This window comes from Penicillium chermesinum, assembly GCF_028974085.1.
Source record: "Penicillium chermesinum strain IBT 19713 chromosome Unknown utg000003l:1.0-5111272.0:1.0-5115320.0, whole genome shotgun sequence".
NCBI classification, from domain to species: Eukaryota; Fungi; Ascomycota; class Eurotiomycetes; order Eurotiales; family Aspergillaceae; genus Penicillium; species Penicillium chermesinum.
In genome coordinates, this window is record NW_026695313.1 from 2,408,776 (window position 1) to 2,426,872 (window position 18,097).

General features: G+C 51.1%; 8 protein-coding genes across 8 annotated transcripts; 7 read left to right on the plus strand and 1 right to left on the minus strand.

The window, feature by feature from the left end:
• Window positions 1-1,509: 1,509 nt before the first annotated feature.
• Window positions 1,510-1,919, plus strand: N7468_003835 (uncharacterized protein; the record flags this gene model as incomplete). Its single annotated transcript, XM_058473132.1, has 2 exons — window positions 1,510-1,632; window positions 1,746-1,919. The coding sequence occupies 2 exons, from the start codon at window positions 1,510-1,512 to the stop codon at window positions 1,917-1,919; spliced, it is 297 nt and encodes a 98-aa protein (XP_058332135.1).
• A 136-nt stretch (window positions 1,920-2,055) lies between these two features.
• On the plus strand, window positions 2,056-3,194 carry N7468_003836 (uncharacterized protein; the record flags this gene model as incomplete). The annotated part of the gene is given in 2 exon segments (XM_058473133.1): window positions 2,056-2,722; window positions 2,740-3,194. 2 exon segments carry the CDS (start codon window positions 2,056-2,058, stop codon window positions 3,192-3,194), a joined length of 1,122 nt encoding a protein of 373 aa, XP_058332136.1.
• Window positions 3,195-3,260: 66 nt separating this feature from the next.
• N7468_003837 (uncharacterized protein) lies at window positions 3,261-3,688 on the plus strand (the record flags this gene model as incomplete). Its single annotated transcript, XM_058473134.1, has 2 exons — window positions 3,261-3,372; window positions 3,453-3,688. The coding sequence occupies 2 exons, from the start codon at window positions 3,261-3,263 to the stop codon at window positions 3,686-3,688; spliced, it is 348 nt and encodes a 115-aa protein (XP_058332137.1).
• A 19-nt stretch (window positions 3,689-3,707) lies between these two features.
• N7468_003838 (putative PHD finger domain protein) lies at window positions 3,708-4,815 on the plus strand (the record flags this gene model as incomplete). Its single annotated transcript, XM_058473135.1, is given in 2 exon segments — window positions 3,708-3,942; window positions 3,959-4,815. The coding sequence occupies 2 exon segments, from the start codon at window positions 3,708-3,710 to the stop codon at window positions 4,813-4,815; spliced, it is 1,092 nt and encodes a 363-aa protein (XP_058332138.1).
• A 799-nt stretch (window positions 4,816-5,614) lies between these two features.
• N7468_003839 (uncharacterized protein) lies at window positions 5,615-7,148 on the minus strand (the record flags this gene model as incomplete). Its single annotated transcript, XM_058473136.1, has 3 exons — window positions 5,615-5,742; window positions 5,810-6,515; window positions 6,972-7,148. The coding sequence occupies 3 exons, from the start codon at window positions 7,146-7,148 to the stop codon at window positions 5,615-5,617; spliced, it is 1,011 nt and encodes a 336-aa protein (XP_058332139.1).
• Window positions 7,149-7,304: 156 nt separating this feature from the next.
• On the plus strand, window positions 7,305-9,466 carry N7468_003840 (dolichyl-P-Glc:Glc1Man(9)GlcNAc(2)-PP-dolichol alpha-1,3-glucosyltransferase ALG8; the record flags this gene model as incomplete). The annotated part of the gene is made up of 6 exons (XM_058473137.1): window positions 7,305-7,519; window positions 7,669-7,752; window positions 7,828-8,151; window positions 8,208-8,701; window positions 8,751-8,890; window positions 8,942-9,466. The coding sequence occupies 6 exons, from the start codon at window positions 7,305-7,307 to the stop codon at window positions 9,464-9,466; spliced, it is 1,782 nt and encodes a 593-aa protein (XP_058332140.1).
• Window positions 9,467-12,443: 2,977 nt separating this feature from the next.
• On the plus strand, window positions 12,444-15,842 carry N7468_003841 (uncharacterized protein; the record flags this gene model as incomplete). The annotated part of the gene is made up of 7 exons (XM_058473138.1): window positions 12,444-12,446; window positions 12,535-12,600; window positions 12,664-12,807; window positions 12,867-12,969; window positions 13,029-13,045; window positions 13,100-14,688; window positions 14,756-15,842. 7 exons carry the CDS (start codon window positions 12,444-12,446, stop codon window positions 15,840-15,842), a joined length of 3,009 nt encoding a protein of 1,002 aa, XP_058332141.1.
• A 776-nt stretch (window positions 15,843-16,618) lies between these two features.
• Window positions 16,619-17,958, plus strand: N7468_003842 (coenzyme A transporter; the record flags this gene model as incomplete). Its single annotated transcript, XM_058473139.1, has 2 exons — window positions 16,619-16,909; window positions 16,978-17,958. The coding sequence occupies 2 exons, from the start codon at window positions 16,619-16,621 to the stop codon at window positions 17,956-17,958; spliced, it is 1,272 nt and encodes a 423-aa protein (XP_058332142.1).
• Window positions 17,959-18,097: the final 139 nt, after the last annotated feature.

The window sequence follows — 18,097 nt, forward strand, 5'->3', positions numbered from 1 at the left end:
AATATGACTCCAGTAACTTGAACTTGAACTCTATCATTGCACACTAGTCTGTGAAGCAGCAGCCGTGGCTAATGTCCTACCAACTAGGCCAAAAGGCTACTGTATTCGTACATGAAGTGCGGAAATGCCCATGCACGACTTGCATAGTTTTCTCTCTAGCTGGAAGCCATGACATACTCATGGCTGTTAAAAACCCGGAATTGTTATCGAGGGCTGGGAGGTCACGTAGTAGTCTATATCATCTGTAGGTGAGGTTGAAGGATACGATACGCGTAGAGGCAGGGTATTCAGCTGTCGCGGCTACTTTGCTATAGTACAGTCTGTTCGACAACGCATGTTTCTGGAAGTCAAGCAAACGATCCAATTTGCCGGGGGTGGGGGGGGTCTCTTGCTAGGCTCAGCCTTATTTTCTGCTTTGATCTTGCCTCATTGGGTTGAATGGTAGGCTGTAGAGCAAAGAGCCACATGATATCGATCTTCGCAAGTCCGTTTGCATATTCGCTAAGAGATTGATTCCTATTGGCTCTAAATAGCCAAGCTAGCGAAGTGAATGCGCGTAGTGAATGAGAGCTGATTTTTAGCTTAGAATTCTGCCTCTCTCTGCCTCCCTCTGTCTATAAAAACATCCACCCCTCCATGTTTCTTTCCTTCTATTTTCCCAACCACTTGGTTGTTTGCACGCTTGATCATCATCACAATAAGCTTGTCCATCAGCACGCTTGCCTCCAAAAAGCTTGCCTCCAACAAGATAAGCTTGCTTATCAACACGCTTATTTGTCGACACGATTGATCATCAACACGCTTGCTCTTAACAAGCCTGCTCATCATCACAATAAGCTTGTCCGTCAACACGCTTGCCTCCAAGAAGCTTGCCTCCAAGAAGCTTGCCTCCAAGAAGCTTGCCTCCAAGAAGCTTGCCTCCAACAAGCTTGTTCGTCGACACGCTTTCTCTTAACAAGCCTAATCATCATCACGATAAGCCTGCGCATCAACAAGCTTGCTCATCAACACGCTTGCTCTTAACAAGCCTACTCATCATCACAATAAGCTTCTTCACCAGCACGCTTGCCTCCAAAAAGCTTGCTTCCAAAAAGCTTGCTTACCAACACGCTTGCTCATCAAGAAGCTTGTTCGTCGACACGCTTTCTCTAAACAAGCCTAATCATCATCACGATAAGCCTGCTCATCAACAAGCTTGTTCGTCGACAAACTTGCTCCTACCTCGCTTCTCTCTTCATATATCTCTGCTTGTACCAAGTATCCGTGGTCCGGCCAGTGGTTACTACAGAGCTCCTCTTCGCGTCTTTTGACGTTTTTCATCATCTTCGAGCTTCGTACCTCTCGTTCTTCGGGAGTCAAGAATCACGAGACCTGCTGTCTAGTGTCTCGTCAGTCAACTTCGATTAAACGCTTTCACGTGTTGATAAGTAGTGTCTACAGAGGACACGTGTGTGGCAAAAGGAAAAGCGGCGTGCGCATAATTCCAGCCCTACAGCCCATATTGCCAAGATGGGTGGTAACTGGTCTGAGCGTCTCCGCCGCCGCGTCAAAGGCGGCGAGGATCCTGCTTCCGCGCCAAAGCCCGCCCCGAAGCCCGCTCCGCGTCGCAAGCTTCAGAAAAAGAAGCCTGGCGTCAAACAGCCAGATCGCACACCAACACCCTCCGACACTCCCTCCAACCATCCCGATCTCCACATCAACAACCCTCCCCTGCGGTTACTGAAAAAGCCGCCAAACCAACAAAGCACGTCACATGGGCGGAGCCTGAAATCACAGAATCCTTTGAGGTCACGAAAACACCTCAGGTCCCTGAATCACCAAGGGCCGAACTCAAGATCCCGGAAGCACCTCTAGAGGCCACTGAAGAGCCTGAGGTTGCCCGACGAGCCTACGGTCACAGAAACACCTGGGGCGACTGAGCCACCCACCCTCGGATCCCTCACTGACACGCTTGAGATCAGTGAGACGCCTGAAGTCACCGAGACGCGATCATTTCGCGTACCGCGCTGGACTCCACGCGTGAGGGCCCCAGAGAAACTCTATGACCCTTACAACATGAGGCCTCGTCCGATCGGACAATTCCCATCGGATCTTGAGTACAGAAGTGTGCGAATAGTGAAGCCCCGGTCAGCGATAAGTGATATCGAGCGCAAGAGGAAGAGAGCGGAGCTGGATGATCCACTAGACTCCGAAGAATACCATATTGGTATGCCTCTTGACGCCGCCAACCTCGATATCCCTTACCTGGTCGGCAGCAACACGCCTGCGCCCTCTTCTGAGGATTCTGTGCACTCAGCTTCAATGGCGAAGCGAGTGAAAACAGGCTCACTTCATGAGTCTGTGCGTGGGTCAAAGGAAAAGAGTAATGAGGGGAAGAGCGGGAAGCTTTCTCACAGCCTCGCCACCCCGATCTCAGAGGGGAGATCTCCTACTCCCTTTGACACCACACCTCTGGACACGCCGCGTGTCACGCCAATGGTGGAATCGCAGGAAGAGATTCCAGCCTCGCAGCCTGTGGCGTCTATGCCTAGCGCTGGAACCCTGGCTGCTTCTAAAGGCGTGGACTACGTCGCGTGGTTCCAGAGCCTTCCAAAACCCACCAGTGGGAATGAGGCTGATGTTGCAGCACTCTCCGAGCTCGTCGAGCATACCATTGCATCGGCGCAAAAGAGCAAGAAGGACCGTGTGGCTATCAGCCTCCTCTACTACTGGTGGAGCATAGGTGACGACGAGTTCAAGCTTGCACTCTTCGAAGGAGGCCACCCTCGGACGAGAAAATGACGAAGGCGCTACACTCAGTCCTGTACGTCAACGCGTCCAAGGCTCAAGCCTGGTTTGAGAAATATGTGTCAGAGAACACATCTCAGCCAGATGGCCACACCGTGAGGGAGTCAAGCCTGACCTCGTCGGTCACAGAGTCTCGGCAGCCAGTCCGTGCCGAAAGCCTGAAGCTCTCCGAGGTCTACAATGGGACCGGCGGTAAAGAACTGACGGACCTCTTCAATGCTGGCAAGATCAATACTGCGCCACTTCCCCGGCGAAGAAACCGACCAGGGCGGACAGTGCGCAGTATAAGCGGCAGCGGGAATGGAATGACGACCCTACCCGTGAAGAGGGAATCCGTCAAAAGCGAGTACGTTTGGAGGAACGGCTCGCAGACCGTCTGGAAGCCTCTTCGATTCCGCCACCAATAAGCTCGGTTCGTCCGGAGCCGCGTGGGACAGAGATAGAAGAGAACCCCATGCTCGGAGGCGAGGACGATGGCTTGGACTCGCTGTCGAACTCTTGTTACTCGGGTGATGACAGCGGTGATGAAATGGAGGTTGACAGGGAACCCTCTGGATGGGGAACCCAACACCACCCTCGGTCAACGTAAGTTCCTTCCTTTCCCCCTTTTTGATTTTACGCTTGTTCTTTTTCTTTTTGAGCAATATGCTAATATTATCCTCTAGATCTCCACCGACGGACAACATCGACGACTGTGCTCGGTGTGGCAAAGGCGGCAATCTTGTATGCTGCGATACCTGTGCCAATTCGTTCCACCGGCAATGCGTTGGTCTGGTGGGCGACCTGCCAGATCAGTGGTATTGCCCGGATTGCGACCAAGGATCAGCATACACCGTCGCCGCAGCCGATGCCCTTCGGGGACGCGAAAAACTCAGTTCGTCCCCGACCTCGAGACTCGTGACTACTTCATTGGCGTGGGCATGGAAACAACCCCCCACGACGCCAATCCGATCGAGTTCCGGGGCATGAAGAGCTACCAGCACGGTCCCCACATCGCGCGGATGACTAATCCCAAGCCATCAAAGCTCGGCGAAGAGGACAAATACCTCTCTGAGCTCACAAAACTCATGGAGAATGGGCACGTCATCCTGTGCAATCGATGTGGAAAATCGTCGGATGGGGTGCGACCCATCATCACTTGCGACTATTGCCCGAGTCGCTTTCACCTGAGCTGCCTGGACCCCCCCCCTGGCTATCCCACCCAACCGGAACCGAGCGTGGATGTGTCCCAACCATGTGACTCCCGCTGATCTGGTTGTCCACAAAGTGGTGGACGGGAAAGTGCAGGTACGGCGTCCACGGCGGCCGCGCAACTTCTCTCTTGTCGACGTGGAAGTCAAACCCACGGACGAGGACGAGATGGTTTTCAGCGATGAGTTCTCGGAAGCTCGCCTGCGTTTGGCGCCCGGTGATCTCATGCTGGACTTCATCTCCGCCGTGAAGAGAGACCGCCAGCGCGTGGAACAGGAGTCAATCGCGCGGTTAACAGCCCGCCTTGTCCAACTGGGAAGCGCGTGGGTGGCTGAGATGTTGGAGAGGGGTGTGCCTGCGACAGAACAAGAGGTCGCGCAGTTCCAGGGTTTCCTGGAGACCGAAGCACGCCGCCATGGTGGCCTAATTGCCGATTCCGAGGCAGAAGCTGCCAATGGCCTCCTCCAACTCGGAAGAGTTGCCGGCCCTCCTGGCTCTGAGTCCCGACCCGTCACATCGGGCCCAGAGTCGAGCCTGCCTTCTGGCTCTGAGGCCCCGCCCGCCACATCGGGCCCAGAGTCCAGCGCCAATCCCGAGCCTGGTGAGGCTCGAGCGTCGGTTTCCCGGGGAAGCCGACGACGGTCGAAACGGCCCCGCAGGGCCGATGATGAGGAAGAGGAGGAGGGGAGGGGAGAGGGGGTAGGCCGGCGCGCAAGCGTCGTGCCTGAACTGGCAAAAGCCAGTTATATAAAGAGGAGGCACTTCAGTCTCCGGTATATCCGTTCCTTGGCTACATGGAATTGGCCTCTCCATGTGGTTCGGGATACCGTGAGCTGATGTTGACCTGCCTCTTATATTTTATATTTATTTTTGTATTTCATTTCCCTCTTGGTTTTTGGTTGTTTTTGGCAAATTGGCCTTGGAGCATTGGCGGCGTTTTTGAAATGAGGGAAATGTTTTATGTATTTTTAGTATATCCGAAAGAACACTTGCCAATATCAAAGTTTCTGTTCTTTCGTGAAACATGACAATATCGTAAAAGTAACCCTCTCACTATTTCGGTGCTTTGCTGGGACAGTGGTCAACAAAGTTGGAGCCCATACACCCGTCTGAAGACCTCGGAAATGACCTGCTACTCGTACTCATAGGGATACTAGTAGTGATTCACATTTCTAGCAGAGACAGAATCCCCATATGCAGAATGGTAGCCCTGTATCAGATCTCGTTCAAGATCCTCAGACAATGTCCTTGACTTTTCCTGATAGTATGCAAGCAATACCTGCAGAAATCTTTACTACTAGCACGGTACGTACCTCGATCGCGACAGAATACAGAAGAGACCCTTCATGTTGCACAATGAAATTCCCGACGCTCCGGTCCATATAACTTAGCTCGATGCGGGTATCAAGGAGAAGCGCTCAATGCCTTTGCAGTCAACAGTAAATTCGTAGTCTACATAATAAGTTCCCGGGAGGAAAATGCGTACAGGGCTCTCAAGCGCCATGGACATCAAAGCTAAAAATAACACGCAAGAAGCATAAAACTAATCTCCCTCAAGATGCAATCAATACCGAAGGCTGATATGGCTCCATAATCTGCAACGTGATTTGACCAGAAACATGTTAAATCGGAATGCTCAAAGGAACTTCTTGGGCATGTTGGCACGGCGACGCTTGTAGATGACGTAGGAAGCCGCGAGCACGACCTGGAAGGCAATGACTAAGAAAAGGAAGAAGCCCATGCGTGGAGTCGAAGCAGTGATGGCTAGAATATGGTTTAGTCACATCTATTAGATTTGCGGATTGCGGCCAGGATCGTTGATCTGACTTACCACTCAGGAGAGATCCTTGGAGACTTTCTGACAAGCTGAGGTGCGAGGACCGCAGGGTGTCGTGGAGTTGGTTAAAGCGGGTGCTGTAGTCCTTGCTCTCGAGATCACGCTGGACCGTTTGCAGGGTCTGCTCCATACGCTGGAGGCGGCTTTCCAGGCCCTGGATCAGGTCGCGGGAAGTACGCAGGATTTCAGATGACCGTTCTTCGGCCTTGGCAGCTTGTGCCTTCAAGTCCTGGATAATGGTGCTAGTAGCCTTATTCTGGAGTTGAATTTGGTTGTTCAGGTTTTGGAAATAGGACTCAAAGCTTTTGTCCGTGTTACCCTGGGGGACGGGGGCCGGGCGCTGGTTAAAGATTGGGTGCTGGGCAGCATTTTCTTGAGTCGGTGGTGGCAAAGTCTGGCCTTGACCAGCAGCGGACTCGAGCACAAACTTGAAGACTTCGAATGAATCTGGGTTCTCGGGCGTAGCTGCACTAATTCCGAAAGTGTTTCCCGCAGGGAGCGCAACCTTGCTAGTTGTGAAACAGATGTTGTCGTCCACACTGACCTGGAACACTGAGTTGGTGTGCTTCACCTTTACCACAGAGGGCCGGCCCAGGTTTCGGTAGGGGTAATCACAGTGTCCGAAAGCAAGGCTGTCCACGCTACGGTGGGACTTGAAGTCTGTTGTTCCATCGTTCAGGAACCCGCGAATGCTTCCGCCCTGCAAGTATTTAGCTCATATTCATCTTGAACATGGAGCGTTTCAACTTACTCGGCCACCGTGTGTGTCAATAACCAAAGCAAATCCATCGAATTGGCCGACTGTGTAGATGCTAGAGGTGCCAACCCGGGATTCTCCGTCCTTCACGTACCATAATTGAAGGTTACCACCAGCTCTCTCGGGTCCAGTTGCTCGGAATTGGAATTCGGCGCTCCATTCGGGTTGGAAGACACTGTATCATAATTTATGGTTAGTTCTGGTGTCAGGTTCCAAGGAACTCAAAGGTTACGTACGGGCTCTGGGCCCAAGCTGAGCCACGCGTGTTTCCGGGGTAGGGGGGTGTTAGGATGAGTTTGTCGGACAGCTAGTCTGAATGTCAGCAATATGCAGGCATCACCAAAGCCGGGAGTTAACCAACCAAAGAAGGCTCATAGCTTTCGCCGCCGATCTTCCAACCAGGAATTGAGTCTCGGCTTGGGGAGATCCTATGGTCACAAAGTTAGCCACGAAGTTGACACCAGTATTAGTGACTTTGGTAGCTCCATACGTCTTTCCGTAACCAAAGCTTGAGCTTTCGATAATTTGCGCAGTAGCACTTGCAGCGAAGACTGCGAATGCTGTCAAGGTCTTCATCATGGGGAACTATAAAAGAAGGCGTGCGGGTCGTAAATGTAGCGATGAGGAAGGAGAGATATTGCGGAAGGGAATATGGGAGTCAATTGCCTCTAAACGGTTCAGAGGTCAAGTCGGTTATTCTCGATCGCAACGCTTTGGTCGACTCGAGATACAATGCTCACACGGCGTCGATCTCCAGGGACGTTCGCACAAGCCGGATACTATGCGAGTAGTGATCCACCCTACCACGATAGCAATGACACAGAAACGAGCCTCTTTCGCGACAGCAGCAGCAGAGGGAGAAATATCCACAAAATGATGCAGCTGGACACTATTGAGAATGGTATGACGGACACCGACGTCCGAGAAGTCCATGCGGGAAACTGGGCGTACTAGGGGCTGTTGATACCTGTCCTTCTCTCTGATTTGCTCTGATTTGCTCTCCCCATGCACGTGACCCCGCGCGGAGGCGGAGGCGATCGCCCGCAATGATGACCATGTCATCCTCCTTCGGCGCTTGAAGATAAATATGCGCCAGAGCTTCGATGGCTGAATTGTACCCGTCGCTGGCCCAGTGCGCCATAGTGGCTGGTGCGCTAAAGGTTCTTCTGTTCCCTGCATAGTAAGTTCGCTCCCCAGGGCGATCTTCATGTGCGTTTCATGTGTTTTTGACCGCGTCCCGCACCCGCGCGAACAGCAAATCCACCGATTTCGAGGTCCACCGCAATTGGCTCGCCATTACCCATTCTCTTCCGATTCAGGAGTGGTATTATGAGGTTGGTGTTTCCGATTCATCCTATGCCGCCGTCATATTCACACCAAAAGTAGAAAACGTCAGAATGGACCCTCGACTACCCCCGTTCTTCGCGGTCTTCGAATGGCTACTGTCGCAAGCGGCCGCCTACATTGACCCGGCGATGCTGGTGGTGAAAAACTTGGGCTACGATTCCTGGGAGACTATATACTTCCAGAGAGCTACGGTCATCCTGACTGAGCTCGTTCTTGCCTGTGCATTGAGCAAGTAGGTCAGCTCTGCAGATCTTCAGATTTCAACTTACTAACACTGAAGCTTATAAGATACATCAAGTCCACACCATTAGCTCACAAGCAAGCTGCACATGTGGCCGCGCTCTCTATATTCCTTTCGCCAGGTCTATTTATTATCGATCATATACACTTTCAATACAATGGCTTCATGTATGGGATCCTGGTCCTATCTATTGTGCTCGCCCGCAAGCAGTCGACTCTCCTTCTCAGTGGGATCTTGTTTGCGGCACTATTGTGCTTCAAACACATTTATCTCTATCTTTCGCTCGCCTATTTTGTGTATCTCTTGCGCGTGTATTGCCTTGATCCGAAAAATGTTTTCCGACCACGCATCTGGAATACTATCAAACTCGGAGTTTGTATAGTGGGAATCTTCGCCATTGCCTTTGGACCGTTTGTCCACTGGGGCCAGATCTTCCAATTGAAGGACCGGCTTTTCCCGTTCTCAAGAGGACTGTGCCATGCATATTGGGCACCTAATGTCTGGGCAATCTACTCGTTCGCGGACCGTGCTCTCATCCCTCGTGAGTTTCATTTATTGGTTCCATTAGAGCTATTATTAATAAACAGTAGTTGCACCTCGCCTTGGATTACCGGTCAACCAAGATGCGCTCAGCAGTGTCACTCGCGGACTTGTCGGAGACACGGCATTTGCTATTCTTCCAGAAGTCACGAGTGGACAGACTTTTGCACTGACATTCCTCTTCCAGTTGGTATGTATAAGCTCCTTTCATCAGAAAAATCTCCAACTAATGAAGACATAGGTGCCCTTGATTAAACTATGGACTCACCACAATTGGGACACCTTTGTCGGTGCAATCACACTGTGCGGATACGCATCCTTCCTTTTCGGGTGGCATGTCCATGAGAAAGCCGTACTCCTTATCATCATTCCCTTCAGTTTGATCGCGCTCAAGGACCGCCGATATTTCAGTGCCTTTCGCCCCCTTGCAGTCGCCGGTCATGTATCCCTGTTCCCGCTTCTTTTTACTAGCCCCGAGTTTCCCCTCAAGACGGTCTACACGGTATTCTGGCTGGTTCTCTTCCTCTTTGTCTTTGACAGGGTAGCCCCGGTCCCGGAGCGTCCGCGAATCTTCGTGTTCGATCGTCTTTCTTTGCTCTACCTAACCATCTCCATCCCTCTAATTATTTACTGCTCCCTCATCCATCAAGTGATCTTTGGGCTTGAACGGTTACAATTCCTACCCTTGATGTTTATGAGCAGCTACTCTGCGCTGGGCGTGGTGGGAAGCTGGGTTGGGTTTATGGTGATATACTTTACCACATAGCTGTACTTTTTCGGCCTCTTGTCCAAAAATAAGTATGTTAGCTTCAGCCTGTAATATCAGATAAATTTCGAGATATTTGCCTAAAGTCCGCTCCCCTGTATCATCTGCTGATACATAGTCTAAAGATATCAGAAATGTACGCTACTATAAGAAATGCTCAGTAGAGATTTAAAACATACCTCAACCCATTTAAGGGCGCTTGGAGGCAGTGATTTATCTTCAACAGGGTTCTCATCAATCCGTTTCCCATCAAGGAGGTAAACGGGGGGGATCCCCGAGTTGACGTGGGCCAAGCTCCCCGCTCTCGTACGTTTTGATGAGAGCCTCCACATTTACACGGTGGATTTGGTCCTCCTCAGTCTGCATGAACTCTTTTAATTGTTCGATCCTCTCTGCAGGCGGCAAAATGTAAGGGATAAGACAGGCTGGGCTGAAGGGAGGCTTGGAGTTGGCCATGGTTTTGAAAGGTATTAGAAGGTAGACGATTCGTTGAAGAAAAAGTGGTGTTTGTGGATCAAGGTCGTGGGAGAGTGAAGTCATAATTATATAATCCTGATTATTCAGTATTTTGAATTTTAGTATGATCCAATACGGTTTGGTGGTGTAGGATATGTAATCACGAATATACATCGGTATTTGATGGGGTAGGTGAAGCGGTATGCACACAGACTTTTGCCTCTTTATGGTATTATGGTTGAAGTAATTTCGGAGGAAAGGCGATGATGTAAAGAGTTTGCAGTGTTTGGCCACGTGGGGCTGGACCCACGGCGCCCACAGAGTCTAAACTTGACTACGCTATTTCGGGCCTAGTCCCACCGCACCCACGCATCTTGCCTGCAGGTTACCAACGGAAGTTGAAGTAACGGAGAAAATTTTATCGCCTTCATGCTCGTTCCATATGTAGCAGTATATTACTCCTGGATCGCACTCAGTAATGCTTATGTACTCCTTCCATTTGCACTATCTACATGAGCGCTTACGGGTGGGAGAGGTCGGAGCATGGCCTCAGCCATACATGTATCTATCCGCCAATGGACGCCACGTCAGCAGGACCCAAATCGTGGATCCCCACGGACTGTCTTAATCTCCAAGTTGTCCTGGCAGACTTTCCACAACTAATGTGACTAGAACTTGGAAGTAATTGAGAATAATCCTTCGAAAAAACCTGGCGGTGAAAAATATATTCAATCGCTACGCGTTAGTATACCGAACGCATCTCAAAAGAAAATGAGTAAAACTCAGATGTCGACTAAAATTTACAAATTCCGGATACCTCTATGACCTGTATTTCAAAGCAGGACCCAATAGTTTTCAGGCTGATAACGCGCCTACGCCGAGTCTAGAGCATGAAGAGGGTTTGATATGACCAACCAGGAGGAGATCCGAGGCGATTACGGCAATATTCGGCCTTCTGGAAGGTCTCGAAGACCACTTGCATGATTCTAGCAATGAAACAAAGGACAAGATCTACTCTCCACACTAATTATGAGAAGGGAGTGTGTCAAAGCTCAAAAATCTGGGGTAAGATATGCGCGGGTCGCATGAAACAAAGAGCTTGGCGCTCTCCGGGGTGATCTGGATAGCCAGTGAAGTCTGCTCGAGGAAATCTTAAATCCATTTGAGAATCTATAAAATGGGCGTGTGCTCGATCACGGCCTTGCTGAAAGGAAGATTGCTGATTGAGAGACCCAACTCGGCTGATTCTAACAGTCCTGCAACCATATATCTATGAGAAGGAAGAGGAAGCAGAGCGAGAGCGATACCACCAAAAGCAAAGCCCCCCCCCACAACGTCTGCACTGTAAATATGATAGCTCTCAGCAGCTAATGCGTGGCGTCGAAATGCATCTCGAAGACGCGTGACATCATCTTTTCGGATGTTGTTTGTGGTGGCACAGAATGAAGAGAGATATTTCCACTGGTAGATTGACAAACTGTGGAATGAGACCTCCTGATGTCTACGGAACGTATGCGAATTGTTGTGGAATATAGAGAAAAGATATTCGGTAGATGACTGGCTGCCATGTAGTGCAATGACGGTGATTTCATTTCTAGTGGACTAAGGTAGGAAAGCTAAATAATGGTGTATCGAATCTTTACTCTGTTCTAAAAAGTTTGCTTCATGCCACAGTCACCGAATGAGATGGCTGTGGTGGCTCTTCAAATTCTCTCTGATGCATTTGGGGGGATCTCTAGATCTGGGGCTAAGCACCGGGAAGATGCCCCCGGTAGATTGGTTGATAATTGGACAAAACAGGGGTGTATTGGTCATTGATCTCTTCCAAAGTAGGCCCAGCTGAATCTCTGCAAGCCCACGAGTCGAATGAGTCCAAACATGGGGGCGGTTGCTGAGGCACAGGAAAGGGGGGCAGAGTAGTCGCGGGAGAAAGGGCCGGCAGGGAGGGAAGAGGGTCTCCAGTCGCTCCCGATGCGTTTTTTCTGCTGTGGACTTCCCGCTAGCTCCTCGTCTCCACCAATCAGCGCCCGACGCGGCTTCGCGGTTGATCTACCGCTTCCTCCTCTTTTGGGCCTTTGCACCTCTCAATCTTCTTTTATTTTCTCTTCCCCCCAATTCCTGACCCGACGCGACTGGCGCCGTCCACCACGTCTCTCTTCCACCCGCCAACCCCCAGCTTCACAGCTTGATCGGTGGAGACCATCTTGAACGACGCGTTTACTCCGGTAAGTCCGCAGCTCTATTACATGTTATGCCTGCTCCGCCGCGCCCGGGAACCCTTAGCCGCCAAGTCAATGAATACCGGCATCAAGTGTTAAATGGGTTCCAGGAAGTGCCGTGTCGGGCCATGTCGCTATTTACTACGGAGGTTTCACGCGCGCAAGAAGTGCTTGATAACTATTTGATTTTCCTGAAGTGCTGTCTGCTAACCCGAGTCGCGTGTTCCTCTAGTCAATTCATGATCGAATTTGGTTACGATATCCTCCGGTAACCCGGCGCGTGGACACAGAAATAGAGGATAATGGTACGCTACCGTGCAAAAGACACCGCGCCTGTCCTCAGTATAGATGGAGGCAATGATCCTGAACCATGCCGCTAACTGGCGCAAATAGGTTCTTTACAAACGGAAGCCGGTGATCTTCCTGCCAAGGCCTGTCATTGAAGATGACAGCTCCGAGGTAAGAAAGACGATACTTATACCTGGAGGCTCAACGGATAGATAGTTAACGGGTGCGTGCTAGGTCTGGGTCATTCCGGAGACCAGCGAAGTTTTCACCAGCTACGAAGCCTATCTCTCGCGAATGGACTTTTACAAAACACGACGGTTTATTTGTGAGATAACTGGTCATTCGGGGCTGACATTCTTCGAGGCATACCGCAGCGAGGTGCGTTTGAAGAATTTACTGGGGTTCGCTACAAACGAAGGTGCTGATAGTGTGCGCAGATGGACCAGTCTCGAGAGGTCAATAACAGCTTTCCCGAGGCTTTGAAGGAGCCGATCTTACGACGAATCCAATTCTCCACAGTTTCAAGGGTTGACAATCTGGGTATGGTTTTGGACGGATTCTATCATTGTACTTGGACTGGGGCTAACATTATCTCACAGTGGACGCAATTTATGATGTGAGCTCTGACTAATAAACTCAGCAAAGCGCCACAGTACTGATATTCTCTCAGGAATTCAAATCAGACTTCTATCCGGGAGAGCCTGTGCTTATCCTGCTTAATGAAGGCACTCGGCTTCATGGAACGATCCGGGACAAGGCAAATTTTGCAGAGTCGCTCAACCCTGATGGAACTGTCAAAACCAAAGCTTTTGCTCGCTACTTGGTGAAAATCTCGGATCGACCTAACGAAGAAGCTCTTTTAGATCAAGATCATGTTACTCGGGACAGGAAGTCATTCACGAAACTCATGCTGCGTGGGTTTATTAAGAACAACGTTACCAGAGAGTCCTGGACTGGCGCCCCCTGGCTCGTCAAACAATCGGTCGCTGAAGAATACAAGATTTCCACCGAGGTTCCCAAGCACTTGCAGTACGGCGCAAAGGTTGCGGAAAAGAAAGCCATGAAGAAGGCTGATCAGGATGGATTTTTTGGCTTCTTCTCATCTCAGCAGTTGCCTGAATTAAAGCCAGCTGTCAAAGGTCCAAGGTCAAAGTCTGCTCAGGATGCGAAGTCCCGGGAAGCGCAGTATCAGGAGTACCAGCGGTCTTTGAATGGTAACCCGTCGTTCCTTATGCCATCTAATGCACCTCGCCCTGCTAAACCCGTGCTGGTCGGAGATAAGAAAACCGGTTCACCTTCCGTTGTCATCAAGAACGAACCGCCTTCACCACCGCCACTTAAATATCCTATTGAAGATTTGGATCTCGCTGTCCGTGACAGGACCCACCGGCCCACTTTGAAGTTCTTAATGGTCGATGAGCCTGAGGACGATGGCGCCGAGGATCTGCTTCCTGATGTGGTGGAACCCGAGTCCGTGGGATTGCTCTTGGAAACATGGAATACTCTGAATGTCTATTGTGAGGTTTTCCAGCTGGATTCGTTTACTTTTGATGATTTTTTGCAGGCAATGCGATTCTCGTCCGAAGAAATGGACTGCGAGCTGTTCGTGGAGATGCACTGTGCGATCTTGAAGAAACTTGTCAATTCTGAAGAAGCTGGTGGTGCTGCACAGATTTCCTTGCCAGATTTCCCAGCCGAGGAGTCTGATGAGTCGTCTGACGAGGAGGAAGACGAGGATGGCGACAAGGAGGACGAAGAGAACGGCGACCAAGACGAGGATGAGCCGAAGCGGTCTACTCGAATGACCACCCGTGGCAGTTTGGCCAAAAAGGAAGCCGACGACATTAAGGTCCAGATCGACAAAGACGATGAGCCTGCCGTTGCGCAAGTACACCGGGCAGCAGAGATGTTTGGCGATTACGGCTGGATCGATCGCCTCCGCCGCCGCGACTTCCGGAATGGTGGATGGGAATTGGTTATGATCGGTCTTTTACATCAATTGTCTATTCGCCCTCGCTTTGAGGCAATTTGCAATGATCTTTTGAAACATCTGGCACCCCTTGACGAGCCGGCTACTCAGGAGACCGCTCGGGCACAATATCGCACCCTGGATATCAACATGCGCGTCAAGGCCCTCCAAATCATTTGCACCCTGAGCTTGGAGACGAAAGCGATCCGAAATTTCATGGAAGAATGCAGTAACAACATGACTGAATTCCGAAAGGAAAAGATCGAGCACCAGAAAGCACGCAAAGTAGCGTCAGTATTGTATCTTTTACTTAGACTCCGCCTTTTACTAACGCTTTCTTTTTTGTTTTCTTTTTAGATTGGCTGAACTTCGTTCGCTTCATCAAGAGCGCAAGGCTCTCCAACCAGAACCCGAAAAATCACCATCACCGGTTCCTGAACTTGATGAAGGGATGGAAGACTCGAAAATGACCGGCATCGAAGGCGATTCCGAAATTCCCGTGGACACAGAGGATGACGATACACCTCGCCCACGTGGCTTACGCGGCGGTGCTGATCGTGCACTTGAACGGAAACGAAAGCAAGAGGAAGACCGAGTGCGCAAGGAAGAGCTGGCGAAGCAGCCGAAAGGTACAAAGCAGTACCAGCGAATCCTCAAGAAGATCGAAGATCAAAAAGCCAAGATCGCTAAGCTACAAGAAGAAATCGACATTGTGGACAATGACCTGCGTGAGGCAGACTGCCCCCGCACGCGGTGTCTCGGGTTGGATCGCTTCTGCAATCGATACTGGTGGTTTGAGCGAAACGCGATGCCGTATGAAGGGATGCCCGGTGGCTCAAGTTCCGAGGCTAAATACGCCAATGGTCGCCTGTGGGTTCAAGGACCCGATGACCTCGAGCGAGCCGGATTCATTGAGCTGCCCGAGGAGCAGCGAAAGCAGTACCACCGCGTTTTCCAAACTACCCCAGCCGAGCGAAAGAAACTCGAAGAAGGCCCAACACATGTCTCTAACGCCCGCGAATGGGGCTACTACGAAGACCCCGAGGCAATTGACCAACTCATCGAATGGCTAGACCCCCGCGGCATCCGGGAGTCCAAGCTGCAGAAGGAGCTCCAACTCCAACAGAGCAAGATCGCCAAGTACATGAAAAACAGAAAGGAGTACCTCTCCGATCGCACGGAGCGCGCCGAGTCAGAGGAAATGCCGACCAAGCGAGTGACTACGCGAACAAAGACATACGTCGATGTAAACGACCACCACCTCCGCTGTCTCAAGTGGAAGAATACCACTGCGCTCTCCGAGATCGGCCATCTTCACGTTGAGCCAGATCGGCCCGCCAAGCGCACCAAGAGGAACACTGATGATTTCCGCGAGACCAAAGCCACCCGGGGCAAGGCTGCAGCCACCAAGCCTCTGACACGACAGGGTTCGCGACGCGGTTGAACTGCGACTGAATCACGCGACCACGACTTTTGTTATTGGATGTATTATTTTACTCAACTTACTTCTCCTGCTGTCCCTTGTGAGCTCGTGATTCGTACACATTTCCGTGCATTATGAGAATTGAGGAGTCTGAAGGAGTCTTGTCTTTAGGAGGTTGGAGTTCTTTGACTTCCGCATTGTGTTCTGGAGGCAAACGATAGAGCTCTTGAAATGAAAAGGCACATAGATCTTCGAGCGTGTATGTACTTCCGCATTCATCCCAAATACTGTACTTGGTCCGACTCGTCATGTAAGCTTCGATGCTCAACGTCCTGAATGCAAGACCTATTAAGGTCATAATACTATCGAGTAGATTGTAGATCAAGAAGCTGACCATTCGGCTACTCGTGACTTGCGGCTGTTTGTTCCGCCACTTTTCGGCCCTGCGGGTAGGTATTGTATGGTAATTCCTACGGCTACACGCGGCAATCGCCGTGTTTCGGCATGTCAGCTGTGACCATTATTACGCCGACACTGCCCGACGTCACTAATGAAGGAAATAGCACACACGCTCTATTTCCCCTCTGATCCTCTTACCCCTCGACATTGCCATCTTGTTTCATTCCGAATTCCAGCTCTCGACCTTGTGCACTTCAGCGATTCAACAGTCCGAAAGTCCGTCGGGAACCCGAGGCTCGGTCCTCTTGACTGATCGCCGAGTAACGTGGCGGACCGTTTATCCCCAGACCCTCTTTCCCCCCGGTGCGCCTCGGCTGCCCAAATTTCTCCCTTCTCCCATGTCGACTGCGCCTGCAGATCATGCGCAGCTTGATCCCCTTAGTCTCAAGCAGACATATACCTCGTCTCATTCTGGCGCAGACCTCCCTTCGCCGCATATCCCGCAGATGAGTGGGATCGCACACCCACGATCCTCGGACCCCATCACAGGTGGCGCGGGCACCCGGGTCGTGACCAATATCAACGCGGAGGAGAAGAAGAAGAATGAGGGGGCCGTTAAGCCTATGAAAACGCGGAGCTTGGACTATGTTCTACGGAGCGGTCTAGCTGGAGGACTAGCAGGCTGTGCGGTATGTGGCAACCCACCCCCCCCCCAGCGAAAATTTAGGGAGCACCAAGCTAACTGGATTGCGAATAGGGCAAGACGGTAGTTGCACCCTTAGATCGAGTCAAGATTCTCTTTCAAGCCTCGAATCCTCAGTTCGCCAAATACACAGGCAGCTGGGCCGGATTCGCAGCTGCGATCCGAGACATCAAGCGCGATGAGGGCGCCCGCGGCCTGTTCAAGGGCCACTCCGCCACTCTTCTCCGTATCTTCCCCTATGCTGCTATTAAATTCCTTGCCTACGAACAAATACGCGCTATCGTGATCCCCTCTCATGACAAAGAAACCCCTATTCGCCGCCTAGTCTCCGGCAGTATGGCAGGCATCACCTCAGTATTCTTCACCTACCCATTAGAATTGATTCGTGTACGGCTTGCGTTCGAGACGAAAGCGTCATCACGGTCTTCATTGTCAGATATTTGCCGGCAAATATACTTCGAGCACACCACCCCTCCATCTACCGGCGCAGCAGCCGCAGGCAACCCTCCCTCAACGGCATCCGCCGCCGCCGAGACAGTTTCTGCGACAGTGAACAAAGCCGTGCCCCGCTCCGGCATCGCGAACTTTTATCGCGGCTTTGGTCCAACAATTCTCGGCATGCTTCCCTACGCTGGTATCTCTTTCCTCACACACGACACAGTTGGCGATTGGTTGCGCCTCCCGGCTCTGTCTCAGTACACAACCATCAAGGGCTCCGAGGCCAAATATTCCGTCCAAAACTCCAAGCGCCTTCAGCTGACTGCTGCAGCAGAACTTTTCTCTGGTGCAGTAGCCGGTCTTGTTTCCCAGACCGCTTCGTACCCATTGGAAGTCATCCGAAGAAGAATGCAGGTCGGTGGCGCCGTTGGGGATGGCCATCGCCTTGGCTTTACGGAAACCGCCCGCAAGATCTTCCTTGAAAGAGGTTTCCGAGGCTTTTTTGTCGGCTTAACTATTGGGTATATGAAGATCATACCCATGTCTGCTACGAGTTTCTTTGTGTACGAGCGCGTGAAGTGGTCGCTTGGCATCTAGATCGTGCCTTTTTTTTTTTGACCTCCGACCTTTTACCACTTGTGAACTGACTATCCTCATTTGTTTCTGGCGATAGAATTTCCCTCACTGCTGGTGCTAAACGGCATCTTTTTGATTCCCACATGGCGTTTTGGATGTC